At 38.1% G+C, this 22,638-nt stretch overlaps 1 protein-coding gene across 13 annotated transcripts in view; it reads left to right on the top strand.

Annotated features, from left to right (window-relative positions):
* Nucleotides 1–22,638, top strand: part of LOC110372893 (kinesin-like protein KIF13A) — a 114,631-nt gene that overhangs the window by 76,767 nt on the left and 15,226 nt on the right. For 7 of the 13 annotated variants that reach the window (XM_064043661.1, XM_064043655.1, XM_064043660.1 and 4 more), the window contains exons 6-23: nt 10,246–10,493; nt 11,110–11,257; nt 12,664–12,855; nt 14,222–14,321; nt 15,226–15,374; nt 15,665–15,902; nt 16,315–16,482; nt 16,810–16,920; nt 17,105–17,328; nt 17,686–17,856; nt 18,637–18,798; nt 19,627–19,743; nt 20,106–20,382; nt 20,704–20,900; nt 21,289–21,449; nt 21,835–21,949; nt 22,068–22,169; nt 22,413–22,518. In XM_064043661.1, coding sequence (XP_063899731.1) covers nt 10,246–10,493; nt 11,110–11,257; nt 12,664–12,855; nt 14,222–14,321; nt 15,226–15,374; nt 15,665–15,902; nt 16,315–16,482; nt 16,810–16,920; nt 17,105–17,328; nt 17,686–17,856; nt 18,637–18,798; nt 19,627–19,743; nt 20,106–20,382; nt 20,704–20,900; nt 21,289–21,449; nt 21,835–21,949; nt 22,068–22,169; nt 22,413–22,518 — 2,986 coding nt within the window. The remainder of the gene's footprint in view (nt 1–10,245; nt 10,494–11,109; nt 11,258–12,663; nt 12,856–14,221; nt 14,322–15,225; nt 15,375–15,664; nt 15,903–16,314; nt 16,483–16,809; nt 16,921–17,104; nt 17,329–17,685; nt 17,857–18,636; nt 18,799–19,626; nt 19,744–20,105; nt 20,383–20,703; nt 20,901–21,288; nt 21,450–21,834; nt 21,950–22,067; nt 22,170–22,412; nt 22,519–22,638) is intronic. The other 6 variants (XM_064043664.1, XM_064043659.1, XM_064043658.1 and 3 more) reach the window with 3 other exon arrangements.

Below are 22,638 nucleotides of genomic sequence, written 5' to 3'. Positions count from 1 at the left end.
ATACATAATATCGTCAACATGAAAATGGGATTTGCTTGTTATCAAATTGTTTTTTGCCTTGTCTTTCTGTTAAAGTGCTCGTTTAGCAGTAATTCGATTTGAGATCCTAATCTGGAGGCTTTTAGTCTTTATTTTCTTTGCTATATTTGTTTTTGTATAAGTACAGCTGATAAAATGTAACAGACCATTAACGTTGTGAACAGTTACATCGTTATTGCTTCCCATGTCATCCCCTATTCATCTCTTCCGATTGCCACTTTCAATTTCTATCAAAGTCGATGAAGCGCAACTTTGCATGGCTGTCCTAACAACTTTGCGAGTCAGTGTAATTTGAAGGATCGTAAATCTAAACGGCTTTTATCCGAGTCGACTCCAATTTTATAGTCCAGTAAAGTTTATCGATCATTTGTCAATCATAAGCTTTAGCGTTATTGTGAATAATGATATTTGATGTGTTTATAATTTGAATATTATTTTGTTGACTGTTCGATGTCGAATGAACTTTGTAAGTACATCGGCTGGAGTTCGTCGACAGTTGCAATCTCGATGCCATGAATGGTGAAAAATAAAAGAATCATTGAGCGGAATACTCTCCCAGTTATCCCACAAATTCAATATTTAAAATCTGCTCCCAACTTTATCACTGTTTAAATTATTTGGTTAATCCGAGTAACTGTTGTTTAATTCTAAAAGTTTATTCCGAGCGCAGTTAGCGTCTAACAGTGGTTGCGGATAACAGCTTAACTTTGAGTCAGGGGGATGCTTGATTAAATTTATGACAACTTGGATATAAAATATTTTATTATTATTTAAATTTTGCAGTCTCATCTTTATGAATGTACGAAAATTTTGTTGTGGAACCAAACTAGTTTCAATTTTAGTATTTTACAGCACTAGATGGTTTTTATCTGAAAGTTGCTATCTATTTCCGCAGAAGCAGACCTACAATCTACTGAGTACTCGTAAAATAAAAGTACTGTGAGATGCTGTTTCCCGATATTGCATAACTAGAACCTGTATAAAGTTAGACTAGGTTTTTTTTTTGTAAATTGTAACTGAAAATAATCTAAAACCCAAAACGTAACATTAAATATTACAATCGTTTTACCTTTAAGGTACTTCGCGAAATATAACGTGTAGGAAGTAATCATCATAAGTCTGCTCTTGAATGTATGAACACGTTCCTGCAAAACCCGAGGGTCGTTACGTTAAATTTTCACAGAAAATTATGATTTTATTCCAGTACAGAAATATTCGTCCTAGAAACTCTAATTAAACATAACTTTTCAATTTCTCTCCAGCGCAGGTTTTCAATAACTTCCAAGTCTATATTTATTTAGGCCTCTTTAAAGTTCTAAATCAAAAGCTTATTCAATATTGAAACGGTCGATAGTCTAGATTAAACCAAACTGAAATGATTTCAATGGAAAAGGCCACATTTTGTTCTTTTAAATTAATTTCCACGAATTTCATATTCAATTTAGATTTTCCTTTATATATTACGTTTGGAAAAGAGTATTGTTGTAGACATTGTTATTCAAAGTAAGGTTATTGTCATTTTAATTTGATTGAAGCGTCTACGTTTTGTACTCTTTGTTCGTATTCGTTGAATTATTTAGTTACTATTCATATTTAGATGTGAATCATTTACATTGAGAACAGACAGACATCCTGTCTTATTGACTTTATTTTTACTCCGGTAAAGAAAACAGTTTCATAAACATTGAAAGCCAGCTTCAACTGAAATCACTTAGCCTTGTAACGAATCCAGCGAAAGAAAATATAAAATTGAAAAGAGGACTTTCATGAAAAGGTTAACGAGACTATCCTAACACAAAATAAATATTAAATACTTCATAAAATCCAAATAAGAATGTAATTTTCCGTCCAATTTTCAGAAAGTATACACAAGAGGAAAATTCTTTTATTAATACTAGTAGCATGGAAACATTTTTACAGAGCTCGGATAGTTTTAAGAATTTCTAGAGCATTAAATCTAGGCGAGCTGTGTTATTTTCTTTTCTGAACATATTTTTATCCTCACTATAATGTGCTTTAATGTCCGTTGTTCTCATTTGAATGTTCAACTAATATTTAAAGTATATTTTTGATACCAGGAATGTACGATCATGTATCAATCAATAGAAAAACATAACAGTGGAGTACTACTACTGATGATAGCCAAATATCTCGCTGTTGGCATTGCTTAAGAAAAATCCAGCTTTCCATAAAATGAATTAAGTTGGTGGCAACATTTCGAATAATCCTGCAACTGTGTTATTGTTGGTCTTGTTTCGTTTTCAATTAACCCGGCTCAGTTGAACGCCTACGCCCTCTGTGAATAATAACATCGCCTTCAAGATTACCTCCAAACGTTTCTCGAGTCCCTCTTGCCTTGTCTTTATTTTAAACTTTTTTTTTCAATGCTTTCTAGTTTCGTATTTCAATGTAGTTAAAGCCTTACTATGTAATTAACGAAATGACGGTTTTAGTTTTCAGTAGAGTCTAAAAATAATGCCTTATTAATTCAGTGCTAATTTAACACTGAATTAATTTTAGACCTTTCAGGAGGTATGTCCCTTTTTAACTAGTGAACGGAACCGTATAAAACATCATCTAATTATTATTTTATTTTATGATATTTTTCTTTGATATTTCCCTTTAGTAATAAGCATTCAATCATTCCTCCCTCGTGTTTACTGCGTAGACTTGAGCTATACATCATATTATGAGTGGCTACAGGTCAAACCGGTGATGGATTACACGCAATGACTCGGGTCAGAGCTGACGATGCTTTCATACGATTCAACATTCATGAACGCATAAATATTAAAGTATATTGAACTTAATCAATAAAAATAATATTTATAGTGGTCCATGGATTTGTAAATAATACCTATTTGTAAAAAATATAGATACTCGTAGTTCCGAACTGAAAAACCATTTTCGCAACTCGCGCAACTCAATAATTCAGGCTTATCACCAATCGAAACAAATCATGAAATATATCCCGATGTTTCATTTGTTTTCCATTCACATAATGTAATTAATTTTTATCTATAATGCTAACAAAATCAGATTTAAATTATATGCCCCGATTAAACGAAGCTATTATAAAATGCTTTGCAACCGCTGCAATCGGGAGATAAAGCAGTTAATAAGCTTATAGCCAAGCAGCACGGACTTAAAATTAAGAGTATAAGATAAACGACGGAAAATATATTGCTCCTGTGTATTTTCTGGAAGATAATTGAGACATTTAATTAAGATACTTTAAAACATTTCATATTTATTGTTTTCACGCAACAGTGCGTTGTATACAGTTGGAAAAGTATTCGATACAGTTTACCTGGTATAAAGGTTCTCCTTTATTAATATTTCGTTATTAACAACTGTTCTAACCTTTCCAAATCCAGTCGTAATCTTTTCAATCATTTCACCATAAAGCTATCAAAATAAATTTTGCTGGATATCAAACGCTGTAGGCGGTTATTAAATTCATTTTCATAATCCCGATTAAAAGCTCCCGTTTTGCGCGAATACAAAATCAGTTTGAAATGATCGATGAGCTGATTGCGTCACAGCTCAATGTGTCCAATTATCCATGCAGCTTAATGAGGAGTTATGATCGTATTGCGTCATTTTTCTCTCCATCATTTTCATAATAATGTTGGTTGAGGAACATCTCATCATCTCCTGAAAGGGATGTCCTAAACTTTACCAGTGTTGACGAGGAATGCTACAACTTATCGAACTTATAAAAAAATATATATGTTCTTAAACAAGTGTCTCTTAAAAAAAAAATGATCAAAATAATACTTTCTCCGAAAATGTCGTCTTTATTTAAAATAATTCAGTTATACAAGAACCTAACTAGAAGAGCTAGACAAAATCCCATTTCCTATTCTATCCTCTATTATTATTTCATTAAGTTCCATTTGTCTAGGTCCTGCTTTCCTTAGGAAATTATATTATCGTGCAAGTTATATGAAGCGTATCTTATTTGAACTGTTCCTACGTCATGACCCGTGTCCCGATCCCTTGGAGGCTAAGCATGATATAAGATTATTGTTCTTTGTGTTTCACTAAATAAATCTCTCAGCAAAACTATCATAGGTTAATGCTCTTGACAGACTTGTGCCCTCGACGTTACCGTAATCCCGCTCGGGGCGAATCGACCATTGGAGGGTTTCGTCACTAAGTAGATAAGTATATAGTAGGTTTAGAACCCAAAAGGGATTGGCCATAATTTTTGGTAATGTGATTTTGGCTAGAATATCAAATGTTGCGGGTTTCGATAAGGTCCGGTGTGGATCTAGACACCTGGATACTGATCTTGAAAGCTGAACTTGTAGTCGTCATAGCCGGTACCTGCCGCCCTGCGTGCTTAGCGGCCTTGCTAGTTTCCTGGCACGTAAGCTGCAAGCACTGAGCATTCCACCTGCAGTGCGGACTTAGGCTTTGACAAAACCGAACCACTGCAGTTTAAATTGCACGCGAGTTCTTTCTGTGTCTTGATGTGTGAGGTGACATTGTTAGCGCGCATTGCGTCAAGTGGTGCTTTTGTCCTTACGGTGTTAATGGTTCGTCAGCGTCAGTGGTGACCTTGAACCTGTCAGTCGCGCTGCCAATTCAACCCTAATGGATACCTGATTGGTTAATGCGATCGCCTTATTTAGGGTAAATGGGCATTAAAAGTTGGTTGTAGTTCGGAACTATAGTATTTAAATAGAATGCTTTCGTACACGTTCAAAAGTTACATGACATTGGAAAGTGAAAATTATCGCATGTTAGTGTGTTTTACCACAAGACCATTGCAAGGATATTAAAATCTTTTCTCTGATCGCCTTTTTTGAACTACACTCTTTTGCAAAAAAAACGGGCACCTATGCGAAATCTTAGTTTTAAGGACTTTACGTGTATTTCAAAGGGTTTTAATGATTGTAGTATATTTCTAGCATCAAAAGGGTTAGCCGAGCATGCGTGAGAATGTATTCTTAATTTGAATTTTGTACAATTGCTAAGAAATTGGTTAAACCTTGTTTTGGACTAATTGCTAGCAGAAAGTTCGTCGGTGTTTTGAAAAGTTTTTGAAGTGATTTTCAGGAAAATGATAATGCAGTTTTAATTAATGATTAATGTACTTTTTTGTTAGATCAAAACATTTTCGAAAAACTATGCGTATTTGATAAAATCTTCACCTGCTCTAAATGGGCTATACTGATGATTGATGACAATGTTAAGAGTTTCGGTATTTCAGTGTAAAGCGTTCTATTGTTTAGATATTTTATCCATGTGTTTTAAAATATCGCTTTATCATAAATAAACACTATTTAGAAGAGTATCAGTACTTTGAGCTACGACAAAACCAATTTAAAGTAAGCAGTACCCATCACAACTCGTCTCCTATCGGACTTTGACATTTTTAAAAGTCTTGAAATTCTACAAAATACAGAAAATAGCGCATAGACTGTGAGCACGAGGTCTTAAGGTCTCGTAATCACTGATTTTTAAACAACCTCGTCTCTTGGGAAACTCGGTAGACCTCTGAAGATCTATGAGTCTGAGCGTTCAAATAGCGTGTTTTCATCCCACGGACATTTTATTAAATAAACTTGCCTACACCGAGATTTTCTGGCATCTGCAGCACTTTCCTGCTTAAATCATAACAATAATTGGCTATCTGCTCATTTCTTAAGAAACATACGTTTGGCCAATAATTATGAATTCTTGACTCCTTTTCAGCTAAATCGTCGTTTAGTAACTCGATTCTTATGGAGTTATCGAGAGCTTCAACGAGGCAATAATTTGACTTTTTAGATAGCTTTAACCCTCCTCATCATTTTTCATGTGGTTAATTTTAACATTTATCCCAAAATTTTGTATTTTTTAAATGCCAAAGTCCGATAGGAGACGGGTTGAGATCGGCACTGCTTACTTTAAAATGGTTTTGTCGCAGCCAAAGGTACTGATACTGTTCTAAATAGTGTTTATTTATGATAAAGCGATATTTTAAAACACGTGGGTACAATATCTAAACAATAGAACGCTTTACACTAAAATACCGAAACACTTAACATTGTCATCAATCATCAGTATAGCCCATTTAGAGCAGGTGAAGATTTTATCAAATACGCATAGTTTTTCAAAAATGTTTTGATGTAACAAAAAAGTACATTAATCATTAATTAAAACTGCATTATCGTTTTCCTGAAAATCACTTCAAAAACTTTTCAAAACACCGAAGAACTTTCTGCTAGCAATTAGTCCAAAACAAGGTTTAACCAATTTCTTAGCAATTGTACAAAATTCAAATTAAGAATACATTCTCACGCATGCTTGGCTAACCCTTTTTATGCTAGAAACATACTACAATCATTAAAACCCTTTGAAATACACGTAAAGTCCTTAAAACTAAGATTTCGCATAGGTGCCCGTTTTTTTTGCAAAAGAGTTTATTTACTACTATTTGTTTATGTATTACAAGATGTACAGGACACGAATAAGGTATAAGCCGAAGAAAAGGAAACCACATGTGGATATTATGTTCGGAAATCACTACAATGGTGCCAGTTTACGACACAGCCGGATATATCCGCGGCCGGACGTTAGAGTCTGCCCGATACATATTGAATACAATTGTATTAAATCTATCTTCTTTTATTGTATTTATTTTCGTTTCAACCGGCGTATATAGCTATATTAGTTTGAAGAGGTAATTGTTCTAAAAATACTACAATAAGTCAATCTGACTCCAACATTTCAGATTGTAATGAAAAGATACAATTACTTAGGTACTTTTTACCTGCTCCGCTTGTGTAACCAGACTTTTGCTACCCAGAACATTCTGCATTAGAAACTAAAATCCAATTACACGGGCACAAAGCTAATTGTGGTGCACTTTGACTCCGTCCGTTTTCATTCCCCCGTACATCCACGTTTGCTCCAAACCTCAAACATGAGATGAAGCGTAAAATAAACTCGAGTTTTGTGAAATTGAAACCAGATTTCTATTGAAATGGTCGCCGTTCTGCCAGGCTGTGTGGCTTTGAATGTTTCACTGAAATATTGAAATATTAAGCCGTGTTCGTATTTTACTTGCAGCAGTATGCGCCGGCAATTTATCACGGGCCGCTCTGATTTGCGAGCGAATATGTTAATACTGTACCAGTGTACGTGGTGTGGGTGCTAATGTGTTGTCACAGCGGCTGTTGCTTGGACTATAGTTTAATCAGTGGTTTGTTGCTATTGTTCATGGGGAAGAATATTGCATTCGAAGTTTCATTTGAGACCACTACACAATGTCGAGTTATTTCTTAAATCATGTTTAGTTTGGCATTTAAGGGGTTCCTTGCTCCATGTAACTCCGGTATTTGAATTATGGATCTACCAAACGGTTCAGATGTTGATTGAATGAAAACATTTGATACGGTTCGTGGTGAATAAAAAGGTCTAATTTCATACATATTCCAGTTTTTCTCAACCTACCCAAATGAAAAGAGATGTAACAAACATTTCCCGCCAAATTGAATTTCGATACCGCGGAACTCTAGGGTTGGCGGTTTGCTCAAGACGGTATCAGGTTTATCATATCCATATTTTTCTTATTAATCCGTGACAGATTGTTGTACCTACTACTTACCTGGAAATCGCATTGATGGACTCTTCCTTGCTACCTTCGGTTAATATAAGTATATGTATAAATAGGTGGATTACTCATAGTATGTCTAATGTCTATGTCCTCATACGTTGTTTGTGCCTAGAACCGTTTTTGTTTCTATTTAAATTATGAAATATGGCTCTTATGAGAAAGTTCTGAGTAAGTTGGTCATATTTAACCGCATTCAAAGAGAATTGTTTAGTCTACCTTTACCATCTCTCTCATTATTTGTATTATCTCATCCGGTCCATGTTTAAACACTGGGAACCGCAGCAGGTCATCTGGCACTCCTGGCAGCCCTGCTAACACAATTTCAGTACGAATGTCTTAGTATATTTGTGTTCGGGTTTTATTTTTGGGTGCGGCGCAAACAACCCTCGCCGGAAGGTGATTGGCTCCCTGCTCCTCATGTGAATTTGTTTACCTAAAATTAACATTCATCTTTACAACTCTCTTTGATATTGATTTCGTTTGCTTTGTTGGATTATGTAACTTTTGTATGCGGGCAAATCAGCAAAATCAAATATTTTGCGTAAATAAAACGCAGATACGATATAAGTGAGCAGAATTCGGTAAGTAAATGATACCCCCAAAATAAACAACCCTCCGCCGTGAAAGAGAATGGTCATGAATATTTGAACGCCTTTAAAAATACAATCCGTTGAAAATACTTTCCCCAAACAAATAAAAATACTTTGCAATGTGACTCTCGTGACATTTGAAGTGGCTTGGAAGGTAAAAATTAATCAGCTTACCGTTAATACAAACGTCGAATAAGTGTTTAATCATTCGACGCAGCCAGGATTATCCTTGTTGCGTAGACTGAACGAATTACAGGTACCCTTCGGATAGTGTAGGGATGACCTCTTTCGGATAGTTTGGAATAAAGCTGACATGTTATGTTTTTGTCGTTAACCAAACAATTATAAAAAATTGAAAGAACTTTGTGAAAGCTTATTCTAACAGTTTGCAATAAGGGCAAGATATCGATAACTATAAAAAGTTAGTAACACAAATACCCCTTTGAGTACATTTTTAAACTGCCAAACAAAGTTTATAAATGGAAACTTGCACAATTTCGGACTCAAACCGCGTTTCCAAAATATATTTCTGGTTCCGTCAACCCTACTCACACTGTAACTTCGTTCGGTGAATGAAATTTAATTCGAACTGAACTTGAATTTCCAAGTAGCTGCTGAAGCCTTAGGAAAACAAGTGCGTGATGATATTAGCACAAACGTGTTTGAAATTAAATTCTATCATAAAGCTTTTAATTAACCAATTCCAAGTTCATTCACGACCTGACTTGAGCTATTTAAAGGGTTAATGTTAAACGGAGGTGCCTATTTCTAAATATTGCGATCACAACAAGAAAACCAAGGAAGTAGGATCTCCAGAGGAGATAAGTATTCCTTTGTGATTTCAATCCGGATAGCGTGGACGCTGTAATCGGATAGCGAGCGATCTCATCCATGTGATACGCGTCCTTTCTAAAATCTCCGAATGAAAACGAACAGAGAAAACTTCATGCACCAGAGTGTACCTATGTACGTGCATAGACGTTCTCATGTTAAACAATTCTGAGAACACTCCTTCATACAGCGCTGCATTTCATCAACATTTTGATGTAGGTACGCTTTGCTTGACAGAAACATCGTACTCCCATATTAATCAGAACACTCTGAACCTACTTCGTCGTATATTCTAGTTGAAATTCAGTTCTCTACACATATTACGTATCCTTTCCATTAAATCTATGTTCATATCTGCAAGGGGATTAAGTATAGTGAGCTACAGCAAAGGCTGGTGCTTATGCATAAGCTTTAGACTCACAGCGGGTGTAATAAGCCTGGTTTGAACATACAGCTCGTGTGCTGTGGGTTATCGTTAAGGCTAAATGTGCGGTACAGGCCATATGGATTAGGAAGGCTATAGACACGATTTTAGTTGCACGTGGCAAAACTCCCCTAGAGTGTATGCTGAACGAAACGCTTGTTGTATACAATATGGACATCCTTATAATTAAACAAGACCGCAGTTCACAGTCAGTCCATCAAACCAGCTATCGTAGAGTATTCTCTATGATAGCCTTTAAACTAAATGTGGATGTAAGTCTCGACTTTCCTGAGAATATCCGACTCCTGTGAACTGAACTCTTTTCAAATATGTTCATATTACCGAGTAGCAAGAACTTTTGCACTTCTGTTCGACATATCCATTCCATTCTCGCGTTGAAACTGCATTATTCTCGAAACAGCAAACCCGTAGACACTTTGACGTCGCGAAGTGCAAACTTTGTGTAACGTAGATGTAAAAGTTTTAACTAGTTCTAAACTGTGGACTCACTTACCATTACAATTTAGACAGATAACCTTGAAACTTATCCGTTTTATGGACTGTTTAAATGAAATTCTATGTGTCGTTTATGCACCACATTTAGGTTGAATGATAATCCCAAAAATAATGTTAATTCCGGTCGTTATCGGTTCACCATTTACAGTGTGGCTAATCCTCGATTTTATAAAAAAATTTTGAGAGCCGAATATAGCAATTTAATTTAATCAATATGTTTTTGTTGTCTACAGGACATCGACAACTTAATGACCGAAGGCAACAAATCGCGGACAGTCGCTGCGACGAACATGAACAGCGAGTCTTCTCGATCGCATGCAGTCTTCAGCGTAGTCCTCACCCAGACATTGACCGACGCTGCGACTGGCGTCTCCGGCGAAAAAGTCGCACGACTATCGCTTGTCGACCTGGCGGGGTCTGAACGAGCGGTGAAGACAGGCGCTGTGGGAGATAGGCTGAAGGAAGGCTCAAATATTAATAAGTAAGTGTGTGCGTGTGCCAGGGTTGTATTATAATGTAAACTGATGATACGGAAATCACGACCTTCAACAAAGAAAACAATTAGGGACTAAGAAAATGTTCGTGTGTGTCAGTAAACACAAAGCCAAGCGCGGTTTTAGTGTCGACGTAATGTTTGTAGCTGAAATAAATCTGAAAGGGAATAAATTGAAGCGCTTGCTTCTGTCCTCTTTGACGGTCTCGCAGACTGTGGTTGATTTATTTGATAGGGAAAAGTAGGCTGCGCTTCGCTAGGCTTACTCTGCCTATCAAAGACTGAATAGGTTTATTGGCAATAAGGAAAATGAAACTATTTTTGTGAAAACTCTTACCTTATAACTTATACCAAGTTGACTTCAATACTTTTATGCTGCTTGAAAAGTATTCCCTCGTGTAGGTGTAGGTTTATTTGAAGACCTAGGTAATATGATTTCTAACACCTCAACTCAGTCGTAGTTATGTGGCTTCGAAAATCACGTGTGGTGTCTTTCTATTTTTATATATCTTTATTATTCTTTGGTGACTTCTGTCACTGAATAATCAAATTATAAATGAGCCACAATTTATTTCTATATCTACATGATGACCTTTCATTTCAGATCCCTAACAACGCTTGGGCTTGTGATATCGAAACTTGCAGACCAGTCATCCGGCAGTAAGAACAAGGACAAATTCGTGCCCTACAGAGACTCAGTGCTCACTTGGCTGCTCAAAGACAACCTTGGAGGGAACAGCAAAACTGTGATGGTAAGCACCGGCGAGTTCATAAGAACTATGGGAACGCAAGCTCAATTTAAATGCATTAATAGTAATAAGGCGAGGCTAGAGATGTTACATGATTTCGTGTCTTAACAGGATAGTAGAGACACCTGGGTTGCCTGTAACTAGTTTATAGTGTCTATGCTAATACATAATCGTTAGTAGCCGGTCTCCAAAGTAGACAGGTGTGTTGTGGAGGACGTTTCCCACTTGTTTATCTATATTAATATCATAACGGATACCGCACAACTGTGCCGCCCTCATAAGCTTCTACTTATACTTAATGAAGCAGAAAAACATTGCAAGGAAAGCTGCATATTATACTTTGTTCTAGTCTTTCATAGAGCAATGTTTATAACGACATACTACGTGTTGGCTGACGATCCACAATTTCCTAATGGACTGGCCTGATTCCCACTTGTGGGAACATTGAAAGCTGATAAAGCATCTAGTAGAATAACGGATAATGTTTATATGGAATCACAAAGACTTATTAATGACAACAAAAAATGTATCGATTAGAACACAATGCTATGTTGCTTCTGACATTGTATACCGTTTAGTAGTGGCCTGAAGATCCGATAGTTTCAAACTATTGTTACATCGTAAAAAACACTCGTTGTCTGTTTTCGAGTGGGTGTATAATGGCTCTTTGTCACGTTACAGACTACTATATTTTGCGGGTATTCCTTCAGAATAAATTTTAGGCGGCCCTGAGTTCTAGTACGTAGGTAAATAATTGCCTTTCGTTCTAGTTTCAAGCAAGTAATAAGAGGAAAAACTAAAGCACTAACTCAATCAATTTACACTTAGGAACCTCTTAGAGCGGAAAGATAATGCAAATAGGGCCTGCTCAGACTTGTAGTAAATTCAAATTCCATCCACGGGGCGTCGCATCCTTTGAGTCACCGCACCCAACTCGAAACACTCACGGTTCGTTGTCGCGCATAGAAATGTTCTACGAAACCCTGTCTACATTAAAACGAATACCATTACGTTTATTTGAAGTTTTCTCTTTCCAAACAAGAATTGTTTTAGTCCGATTGGCTTTCATGGAAATATTGTTCGGGCTCGCTTTGTGTGTTTTTGAATTTGTTGCATGCAATTTTGCAACGGAAAGCTTTGAACCATTACTGTTATTAGGAATCGTAAATAACATTTTCTCTGCAATTTATGGATGCTTATCTATTATCGCATAAAACGCAATCTCTCATCCATTAGTAATCAAGAAGAGTAATTAAGTCTAATTGGCCTTAACATCACCATGCGACTGTTCTTGCATTATTTATCACTAAATCGCTACACATAACAAGTCCCGGACTTCCTTGAGTTGGAAAAGCTCTGAAGAGCCAGTATTCTTCAGAACCCAAGATTTCAAATCCCATCTTCCTCAGGTGGCCACCATATCACCGGCAGCAGATAACTACGAGGAAACTCTATCGACGCTTCGGTACGCGGACCGAGCGAAGCGCATCGTGAACCACGCTGTTGTCAACGAGGATCCGAACGCGCGCATCATTCGCGAACTGCGCCAGGAGGTCGAGACTCTGAAGGAGATGCTGAAGTATGCTACCGTCAGCGGCACGGTAAGTTAGACTAGTTGGATTGGTTGAATACTAAATTACATTTACGAATATTTATATGGAAGTAGGTTATCTTTGAGATCCTCAGATCAACAGCCGCCTGCCCTTATCTCAATATTAATTTGGGGTTGTCGCAGTAAGTTTTCTTCTTCTATAATTCTCCGTATCACGCTATCTCATAAGAACTGACTGGATAGACTGTTCTAAAGATTACCAAGTAGTCTTTCATACTAATACTACGTAATCCAACCATTGTGTCATATAAGACCACAGAGTCTTCGTATTTCTAGTTTAAAAAAATAATGCTTCCTACACAAAAGTACAAAAGACGAATACTCATTAAAATCATTTGCTTGCTTTATTATGAAGCAGAGAAACAAAAGACGACCTACGGTTTCCTCCATTCCACAGCAGGAAATGTAATTGGATTAGACTCGGGTCTTATCAGTGCATGTATAATGCAAAGAAAAGCAAAAGGTCGGGCCCAAGGCGGCTCAACGACCTCAAGATACACCATGTGGTGTACAAATGTGCATGTCACATGGTAACTGCCGCATACGTGACTGACGATCGATGTGCTCAAGGGAATTATCAAGTGTGTCAGGGCTTTGCAGAACAATGATGACTATGATTATGAGGAAGTTACAGTTTTTAGGCGGAGCGGCCAGTTGCATGGGAATGCGAGCAGCTTCGGCGATATAACTTTATATGTGTATCATAGGACCTTGATAGTTTCGCTAAAACCGCTAAACGTGATCATGTTATTTTTGTCAGTCTCCGTATTTCTCAAAGGATTTGTGAATAATGCCATATGACAGATTAATATCTTCGCCTACACGACTGAAGATTACAATCGTTACAATTTTTTACATAGGTAATTAGCTTAAATGTCTAATACATAGACCCTACATTACCACAACTGAAATAATTTTGTGCCCAAAAGGAAAGGGGCGACATTGTAATTTACGATCTGTTTTCCTGAAGGATTAGTATTCCGGTAACGTGTCTTCGGGGCTTTGTTGGAAATTAATTAAACTTAGTATTAGTCGGTTTGGCTCGAGGCTCGCTGACGAGTCGAGCCTTCGTCGTGTTACATAATCAACTGAACAACTGAACTTTTCCTTACTGTGTGATCGTGACAAATGGTTATGCAAGTAGTGTCGCATTTTTCCTTAGCGTATTGACCTGGAGTGAGTGACAGGGAGGAATGGAAGCACAAGACATATTGCGCCGACCCCATATAAAATTTGGAACAGGGCAGGAAGAAGAAGAACAAGAAGATGTTGACTTTTAGAATAAACGTACCTACTTGATGATTTTATCAGAGTATCATACACTTGAAATATTAAAATCTTTGTTTCTCTTTCAGGGTTCACCAGTGGGTGAAGAAGTCCACGAGAAACTGGCGCAAAGCGAGCACTTGATGAAGGAGATGTCGCGAACGTGGGAGGAAAAACTGGTTGAAACTGGTATGTTATGTCAAAGATTAGAAGGACCTTATTCTGGCTCGCGAAAAATATGGCTTTTATTACGTTGAAATAAAGATAAAAAGAAAATAAAACATCTGCAATTTGTTAAAACTACACTTGGCGGTGAGGCCATAGCTTACAACTCTTGCGGTACACACAAATAAGTTATTTTCAATAACAAAACGGCGTGTTTCGAGCAAAACCGCAACCATTTGTTATCTGCTTATTAGACACTTTAACAACTACACTTTCATTAGTTAGTTTTCTCAAACTATTGTGGTTTTGTCCTTTAGCTTATTTTAAGTTGTAATAGATTATTAAATATAACTTTAAAATTTGGTCTAGATGTTTTTGCGTGATTAGCAATGTGCATCATACTACTGCATACCTATTGTAAAATTAAATTGGAATATTCTACGTCATACACTGCAGAGGATTATAGTTTTCGTGCGAAGGTCCATATGTTCTTAGTCACGCCATATAATAGTTAAGTCCCTCAAGGAATTGCTTGTGTAAGTGTAGTTTAAACTCGGAAATCAAGTAATAGGTCAGAGTGTTCTTGAATTAGTTGGCGTGACCTTAAAGGAAACATTAATGGCTTTCGGATAAAGCATATGTTTAGATTATCGTTGTATGCTATAGGGAATTACAACTTAGTACAGCCAAAACATAGTATGATGTATATGCTGGCTTTAATGGATCTCTAGAGGGATAGATTTTGACATGAATGTATGGAGAACTTTAAGTGTAAAGCTAGATATTGTGTGCGAATATCCCGGGTCCCGTGGAAACCACTTCTTGTATTTTCTTCCCCAGGTTAAATCAATGTCTAATGTAGTCTTTATTTATGTACATTCTTCTTGAATAATGCAGACACAAATCAAAATATTATATTTGGTTCCAGGTCGAATACAAAGCGAGCGTCAACAAGCTTTGGAGAAGATGGGCATCAGTGTGCAGGCCAGTGGTATCAAAGTGGAGAAAAACAAGTATTATCTCGTCAATCTAAATGCTGACCCCTCGCTCAATGAACTGCTCGTTTACTATCTCAAGGTAAGTTCTCTCGTGTAAATCACACCATAAAGGTTTTTTGCTTATAACAATAATTGTCAAGATACATACGTAGAGAAACTGCGGCTTTCATATTATAAACCATCCAAAGTAATCCGATTTACTGTGCGACAAAACTTAGAATAAATCAATATTTTCAGTTAAAGATAACTAGACCTATATCTTGCTGAGGTTTATTCTTGACTTATAATAAAAGCCTAACACCTACCTATCATACCATAATGCCTCATTTAGCTATATTCTAAAATTCTTTTTTCTCTTACTCACCTCAGGACCGCACACTAGTAGGAGGTTCCAGTTCAGCGGACATCCAGCTCTCCGGCCTAGGCATACAGCCGGAACATTGCCAGCTCCTAGTCGAAGGTGGCGGCTTACACATGGAGCCGCTTGGAGCAGCGCGCTGCTTCGTGAATGGAACGCCAGTCGTGTCGCGAGTGAGGCTCGGTCATGCTGATAGAATACTGTGGGGGAACCATCACTTCTTTAGGGTTAATTGTCCTAAGGCTGCTGGTAAGTTTGAGTTACGTTTGCATTAAAAGTGTGTTTCAATTGACTTTTGGCTAGCATTGCATATTTGTATGACTGTCCACTAGACACACTTAGGTACCGATAAATAGATTTAAAGCACCATTTTGTCTGGTGGTATTGTTTGAAGTTAATAGGGGTAGAAATCTGTTGTGAGCATATTGAACACTAAAATAGTGTTTAGTGGACAGTGGTATGACCAAGCCTTATGATTTTCAATGCATTATTCTATTATTTTTAAATGAAAACCCCAGCTAAATAAGGTGCTTTTTAAGTCCAATGCGTTTGAAAACATTTACTTTCTACCTCCAATTCTTTAGCCTATTAATGTTATTTATTTGCACACAATTCGCTTTTGTTTGACATTTCCTTTTGTTCTACTAACGTCGCGTTGTAGAACAAGACTCTGGTTACTCGACAGCGGCGGCGTCCGAGCCACAGACTCCCGCGCAGCCGATCGACTACAACTTCGCGAGAGATGAGATCATGTTGAACGAGTTGAGCAACGATCCTATACAGACTGCTATATCCAGGCTTGAGAAGCAGCATGAGGAGGATAAACAAGGTAACTGTGAAAATATATATAAAATTATTATTCAACTTGATTCAAAAATGTATATTCAAATTAGTCTGATAAATCAGCACTTTTAGAACGTTGAAACAAAATACAGTCTTGTCTCCAAAACGCCCACCCTTCACCAGTTCCTATGTATTTTGGCTGGGAAGGAGTGGCGCAACAAACTCCTCAGCAACTATTGTATTTAGTTGAATGCAATATGATGGGATTTTTGAATTTTATCGTGATTTTAAAGCAAAGTCATGCTGTGTATATTTCTACTTACTTGGTTAATATTATGTGGTATATTTATTAACTAATGTATTTGTTTTGCAGTGGCACTAGAGAAACAAAGGCAGGAATACGAGCGACAGTTCCAACAGCTAAGAAACATACTGTCTCCCTCTACGCCTTACCCACCGTATGCGTACGATCCGCTCAAATTAGGTACGTAATAAAATAGTTTAGTTTTAATCATTTTGAGAAACTTCATCATAATCCAGAAATGGACATCTATTTGCAGTTCCAAATAAATACTTTTTTGACCCAATTTTTTATTCGTTTTATTTCAACAATTTTATGTGTTATAGTAATTACTTAATATATTCAAAAATATTTTTAATTTTTCCAGGTAAAATGACAGCTTGCACGCCCACAACAGCGGCTCGCGTAGAACGCTGGGCGGCCGAACGCGACGACACATTTAAACGCTCGCTCGGACGACTCAAGGCAGACATACTGAGAGCCAACGCCTTGGTGCAGGAAGCCAACTTCTTGGCTGAAGAGATGAAGAGGAACACCAGGTTCAGTGTCACGCTGCAGATACCGCCTCAGAATTTGAGTCCTAATAGAAAGGTATGTAAAATCAAGAAAGTATATGCATGTATTTACATAATAAAGATGCACTGCAAAATTGTACTGTAAAAATAACGGTCACTATGTCTTCTTACTTGAAGATTTCATTAAAACAAATTAATTAGTAAAATTACCTACATACCTGTAATTAATTTTCTATTTTTTTTCACTTTTTTCCTTTACCATTAATTTCTTCTTTATCAGCAATTTTACCATTTTATCTCAGCTGCAGCAATCCATAATGTGGAATTACATATTTGACTTCTCTATAACAGCTAAATCGTATCAACTAAGCATGTTCAGTAGTGGGTTGGAATATGTTTTTCGTTCAAACTAACACACTTTATTTACCTTCAGCGCGGCGCCTTCGTATCAGAACCCGCTATAATGGTAAAGCGCCCCGGCCGTAGTGGCCAAGTGTGGTCGATGGAGAAGCTGGACAACAAGCTGGTGGACATGCGCGACATGTACGACGACTGGCGCCGCCGCCCCGCTGACACAGAGGTACGCCTGCCCTCCACTGACACCGTAAGTTTACTAACTATTACTAACTTTTACTGAGGTGCCACCTAGATGATCAATTTAATATTGAGCAAGAAAAATTGTAGTCACTAAAAATCATAGCATTTTTTAAGCCTGAGACACAGGTCTTTACCTAGTTCAGGCAAATTCAACATCAGCCTTTGTTTAGAATTAAGCAAAATATTGTAAAATTGTGTACAAAGTGAAGTTATAATCTATTTATTTATTTATTGCACAATCATCAATATTAATTCAATATGGTTAATGAAATGCAATTTGCGCAAAATAATTGATCGTCTAGGTAACGCTTTCTAGAAATAATGTTAGCTGGTATGCTTCGCTTTTGAATGATGAATTTTAAGTCAAATTAAACCATGAAAGTAATGACAATTTAAATTAGCACGCTAATGTAACCACTAATAATTGGTATTTGGCTAATTTGCACCAACATTTTAAGTCGACAGTCATCTCGTAAAGTTGATGCATGAGGTAGTGGTTGCGTTATCAGCTTCAAAGATTCGGGTTCGAACCCCGCACTGCACAATGTTTAGTATATTCATAGTGAAGGCTAAGAGAAAATAAATAAAAGTTTTATAACTTGCGGTTAGATTTCGCAATCCTGTAGTAATCATCATGTAATGTAGGTCAGAACTTACAGTTATTTGATTCCATATCTGCTAGCTATGTTAAATATGCCGCAAATGAATGCTGCTTACACAGCTTTTAATAAAACTAAACTTACCATCTTTCGATACTACAAAATCCCGAGCTCCTTTTGTAACCCAGGAGCCGTCAGAAACAGCAATAGATCCGTTCTACGAGTCACAAGAGAATCACAATCTGATCGGCGTCGCCAACGTGTTCTTAGAAGCGCTGTTCCATGATGTCACGTTGGATTACCATACGCCTATCATCAGTCAACAGGGAGAAGTCGCTGGGAGGTTACAGGTATGTTTATGTGGAAGTTTATATTGGGGTCATTGAGGGTGCCAAGGTCTAGTGAAATTAGTCTGTTCAAATTAGCACGTTTTCAGTGTGGTCAGAACCCCCAAAACCCCCTTTTGCTTTCTAGTGTCATGATTGGAAAGTAGAAACATCATCATCCTCCGAGCCTTTTCCCAAACTATGTTGGGGTCGGCTTCCAGTCTAACCGGATTCAGCTGAGTACCAGTGCTTTACAAGAAGCGACTGCCTATCTGACCTCCTCAACCCAGTTACCCGGGCAACCCGATACCCCTTGGTTAGACTGGTGTCAGACTTACTGGCTTCTGACTACCCGTAACGACTGCCATGGATGTTCAATGACAGCCGGGACCTACAGTTTAACGTGCCATCCGAAACACAGTCATTGGTGTCTAAGATATACTCAGAAAGTACATACAAACTTAGAAAAGTTGCATTGGTACTTGCCTGACCTGGAATCGAACCCGCGCTCTCATACTTGAGAGGTCGGTTCTTTGCCCACTAGGCCACCACGACTAGTAAAGTAAAGTGGAAAGTAGAAACGATGAGGAATAAACTTCCTATTCCTAATTGATTTTCTTAGATACAATTTAATCGATAAAAACCTCGCTTAAAATAGACTGTAAAATCGAGATTGGAGGATCTTTGAAAAAAAATGTAAGTTAGTCTTGATAATGGCCATAGAGAGTAGGAAAACTCTGTATAGATTATAATGATAGGGAGAAAGAGCAGGCAGGCTGAAGTAATCAAAATTTGAGAATTGAAAGTGTGTTGTGGAGATATCAGATGAATAACATATTATTTTTGTTATAGGTTGAGATAAGTCGAGTCGCGGGACAATTTCCTCAGGACAGAATTTGTGAAGCGGCTTCTGACAGTTCAGGCGATATGAGGGACGATGACGATCCTGTTGATCCCGCCACGCAACAGGTAAGAGTTTAATTGTTGCTTGCATAAAAATAATACGTTTTGAAATGTAGAATGTGTTGTTTTATATTATTCTTTGAATTAAATATTTTCCGCTAATACCAATAATAATACTAACCTCATTACTTCAAGATCTACTTAAAAGCCTTTCTGTCTCAGAAATTGACTCAAGGGGCAAAAAGATAAAATGATGCCTTTGCAGTTCTGAAAACTGAGTGACTCCGTATTGGGCCGTTATATTTTTTATAGCAACATTAAATTTGTTAAACAGTAGTATGTTCTGTAGCCGTTTACAAAATTTTAGTAACAAAAATCCCCTTTTATTAATTACCAAATTACCAATGTTTTTTTTTTATTTACCACAGGTGACAATCCGCGTTGCCATAAAGCAAGCGACGGGCCTACCCCCATCGCTATCACACTTCGTGTTCTGCCAGTACTCAGTATTCGGCGGCGGCGGGTCGGGCGAGCCCGTGGTCGTCCCGCCCGTGGTCAGCGCCGACTCGCCCGCGCCTGCCAACCCGCCCGCGAACCCGCCCGCGCCGCTGTCTCCGAGGCACCAGTCGCTCATGACCTTCCGATTTGATCATAAAAAGGATTTCACTATACCGCTCACCGAGGAGTTTATTGAGCATTGTGCAGGTATGTACCATTTCCTATCTCTTAATCGCATAATGTATTGCAACAAAAATCTTAAAAATAATTAAGTGGTTTGCTCGTAAGGAAGACAGTCTTGGAGCGATTTAAAAGCTACAGTAAATATAAATACCTAAATAAGTAGTACAGTTATGAACACAAGATAATGCAAAATTGGACAATTAAATTCATTCACAGTAATTTAAATACATGTCACACCGCCATCAGTCATGTTCTTCATTTCATTCTTTCTCCTTAAATCTTGTAGATATTATTCATCTGAATTACAAAACAAAACCGTTCAAAACTTTGTTTCCTCGTCACCAGAGGGAGCTTTATCTATCGAGGTATGGGGCCACCGTTCGGCCGGGTTCAGTCGAGCCCGCGGCAACTGGGAGGTGGAACAACAACAGCTCGCCAAAGCGCGGTCACTCGCCGACCGCTGGACCGAACTCACGCGCAAGATCGAACTCTGGGTGGAAATACACGAGCTTAATGATAACGGGGAATATGCGCCGGTGGAGGTAAGTTGCTAATACTTCTTATGTTCAAACACAATCATTGTGCAAAAATGCATGAGATGTGCTCTTCATTTGAAAGAAATATTATAGTATAGAGCATTATAAATCGTGCGCGCCGCGATCCGACGTTTGTCGGTTTTGTCGTTCAACACAGCGGGGCGCGCAGTGGGCACGGAGCGTCAGTGTGGATGGACAACCCATCGTGTGTGTGCGGAGCGCGTGTTCGCGACAGACTGAGCGATGCTCGCCGCGCGCATTCTGGAAACAGATGCGAACATATCGTGATCGGCTCTTGTGCGTCCACACTCATGAAAAGCTCTTTTTATATTACGTTTCGCAAATTTGCCGCGCCTTTAAATACATGAAATTAATTCAAAATCCTTGTTTATAGGTTGTACAACGCAACGATGTGTGGACGGGTGGGGTATACCAAGTCCGGCAGGGCCAGCAGCGCCGCATCGCCGTGCGCGTCCGGCCCGCACACAACAGTGGCACGCTACCGCTCGTGTGCCAGCAAATACTCAGCATCGAAGTCGGCTCCGTCAGTGTCAGGTATGTGTGATGGAGCACAGCGACGTGTACAAGTGCGGCAGGGCCAGCAGCGCCGCATCACCGAGCTTAAGCATAAGTAGCAAGTTAGTGTCAGACTCTTAGGCCCGAGTCACACCGAAATGGCAGCGGCCGGCAGCTTCGCCGGTGTGACCCGAGACTAACTGACTAAAACCAACATGTTCCTTCCTAAACCCTTTGTGTGAACACCCTTTAGGACAATAGCGCAGCAGCACAGCTGCCATATTCTCGAATCTCAAATTGTTGATTTAACTTCCTCTTGCGCATTCTAAAGACGTACCCTTCATTTCAAGAGATTCAAATATTAAGAAGAAAAGTTCCTTTTTATTCCGAAGCAGGTAACTTGACATCCATCTTTTGTTTTCAGATCACGCCTACAAATGCCGTTGGACTCGTATCAAGATGAGGACTTGGCGGTATTACGGGAGAGGTGGAGCGACGCGCTGTTTCGTAGACGGCAACATTTACATGCACAGTTACAGGTAAATACTTATATAACTCGCTTTCATTCCTTGCGTATATCTACCAGTATATTATAAATAAATAAATATAAGTGGTTAAAACATAGTCGAATTTTATTATGTTTTGTTTTGTGAACAGAAACTGGTGAACATGTCGCCATCAATGAAGAGTGAACGTGACAACGAGCGTGAACAGTCACTCGTCGAACAATGGGTTTCACTTACCGAAGAGAGGAACGCCGTAAGTACCCTATTATTTTCAAAGTAAAATAAAGCTTACTTAAAGCATTGAACAACAATTGACTGTATGACGTGAAGAAAACAACTTGAGTAAACTTGTAAATTGAGCAAGCTTGGTGATTTACGCTCATTATTTTTATGTATGAGAAGAGGCCTGTTCTCTGAAGTGGAACTAAATTTGCCAGTTAAAAGAATAAGAGAGGTTATGTGCGATTTCATACAATGTTTATTTGATATTGTACAGGTGTTAGTCCCTAGCCCGGGCAGTCCCATCCCCGGAGCGCCAGCCGCGTGGGTGCCGCCCCTAGGAATGGAGCATCACATACCTGTGCTGTTCTTAGACCTCAACGGTAAGCAACGCTCAGAAAAAGAAACCTCAAAGTATACTTCCTAAGCTTTTGAAAATAAAATAATAGTTTTTGTTTCATTATTATAAACGCACTGAACTTGAACTCAGACTTTCGTTTGTT

The sequence above is a fragment of the Helicoverpa armigera genome, chromosome 3, assembly GCF_030705265.1.
Source record: "Helicoverpa armigera isolate CAAS_96S chromosome 3, ASM3070526v1, whole genome shotgun sequence".
NCBI classification, from domain to species: Eukaryota; Metazoa; Arthropoda; class Insecta; order Lepidoptera; family Noctuidae; genus Helicoverpa; species Helicoverpa armigera.
This window is presented reverse-complemented; position numbering and strand designations above follow the sequence as displayed.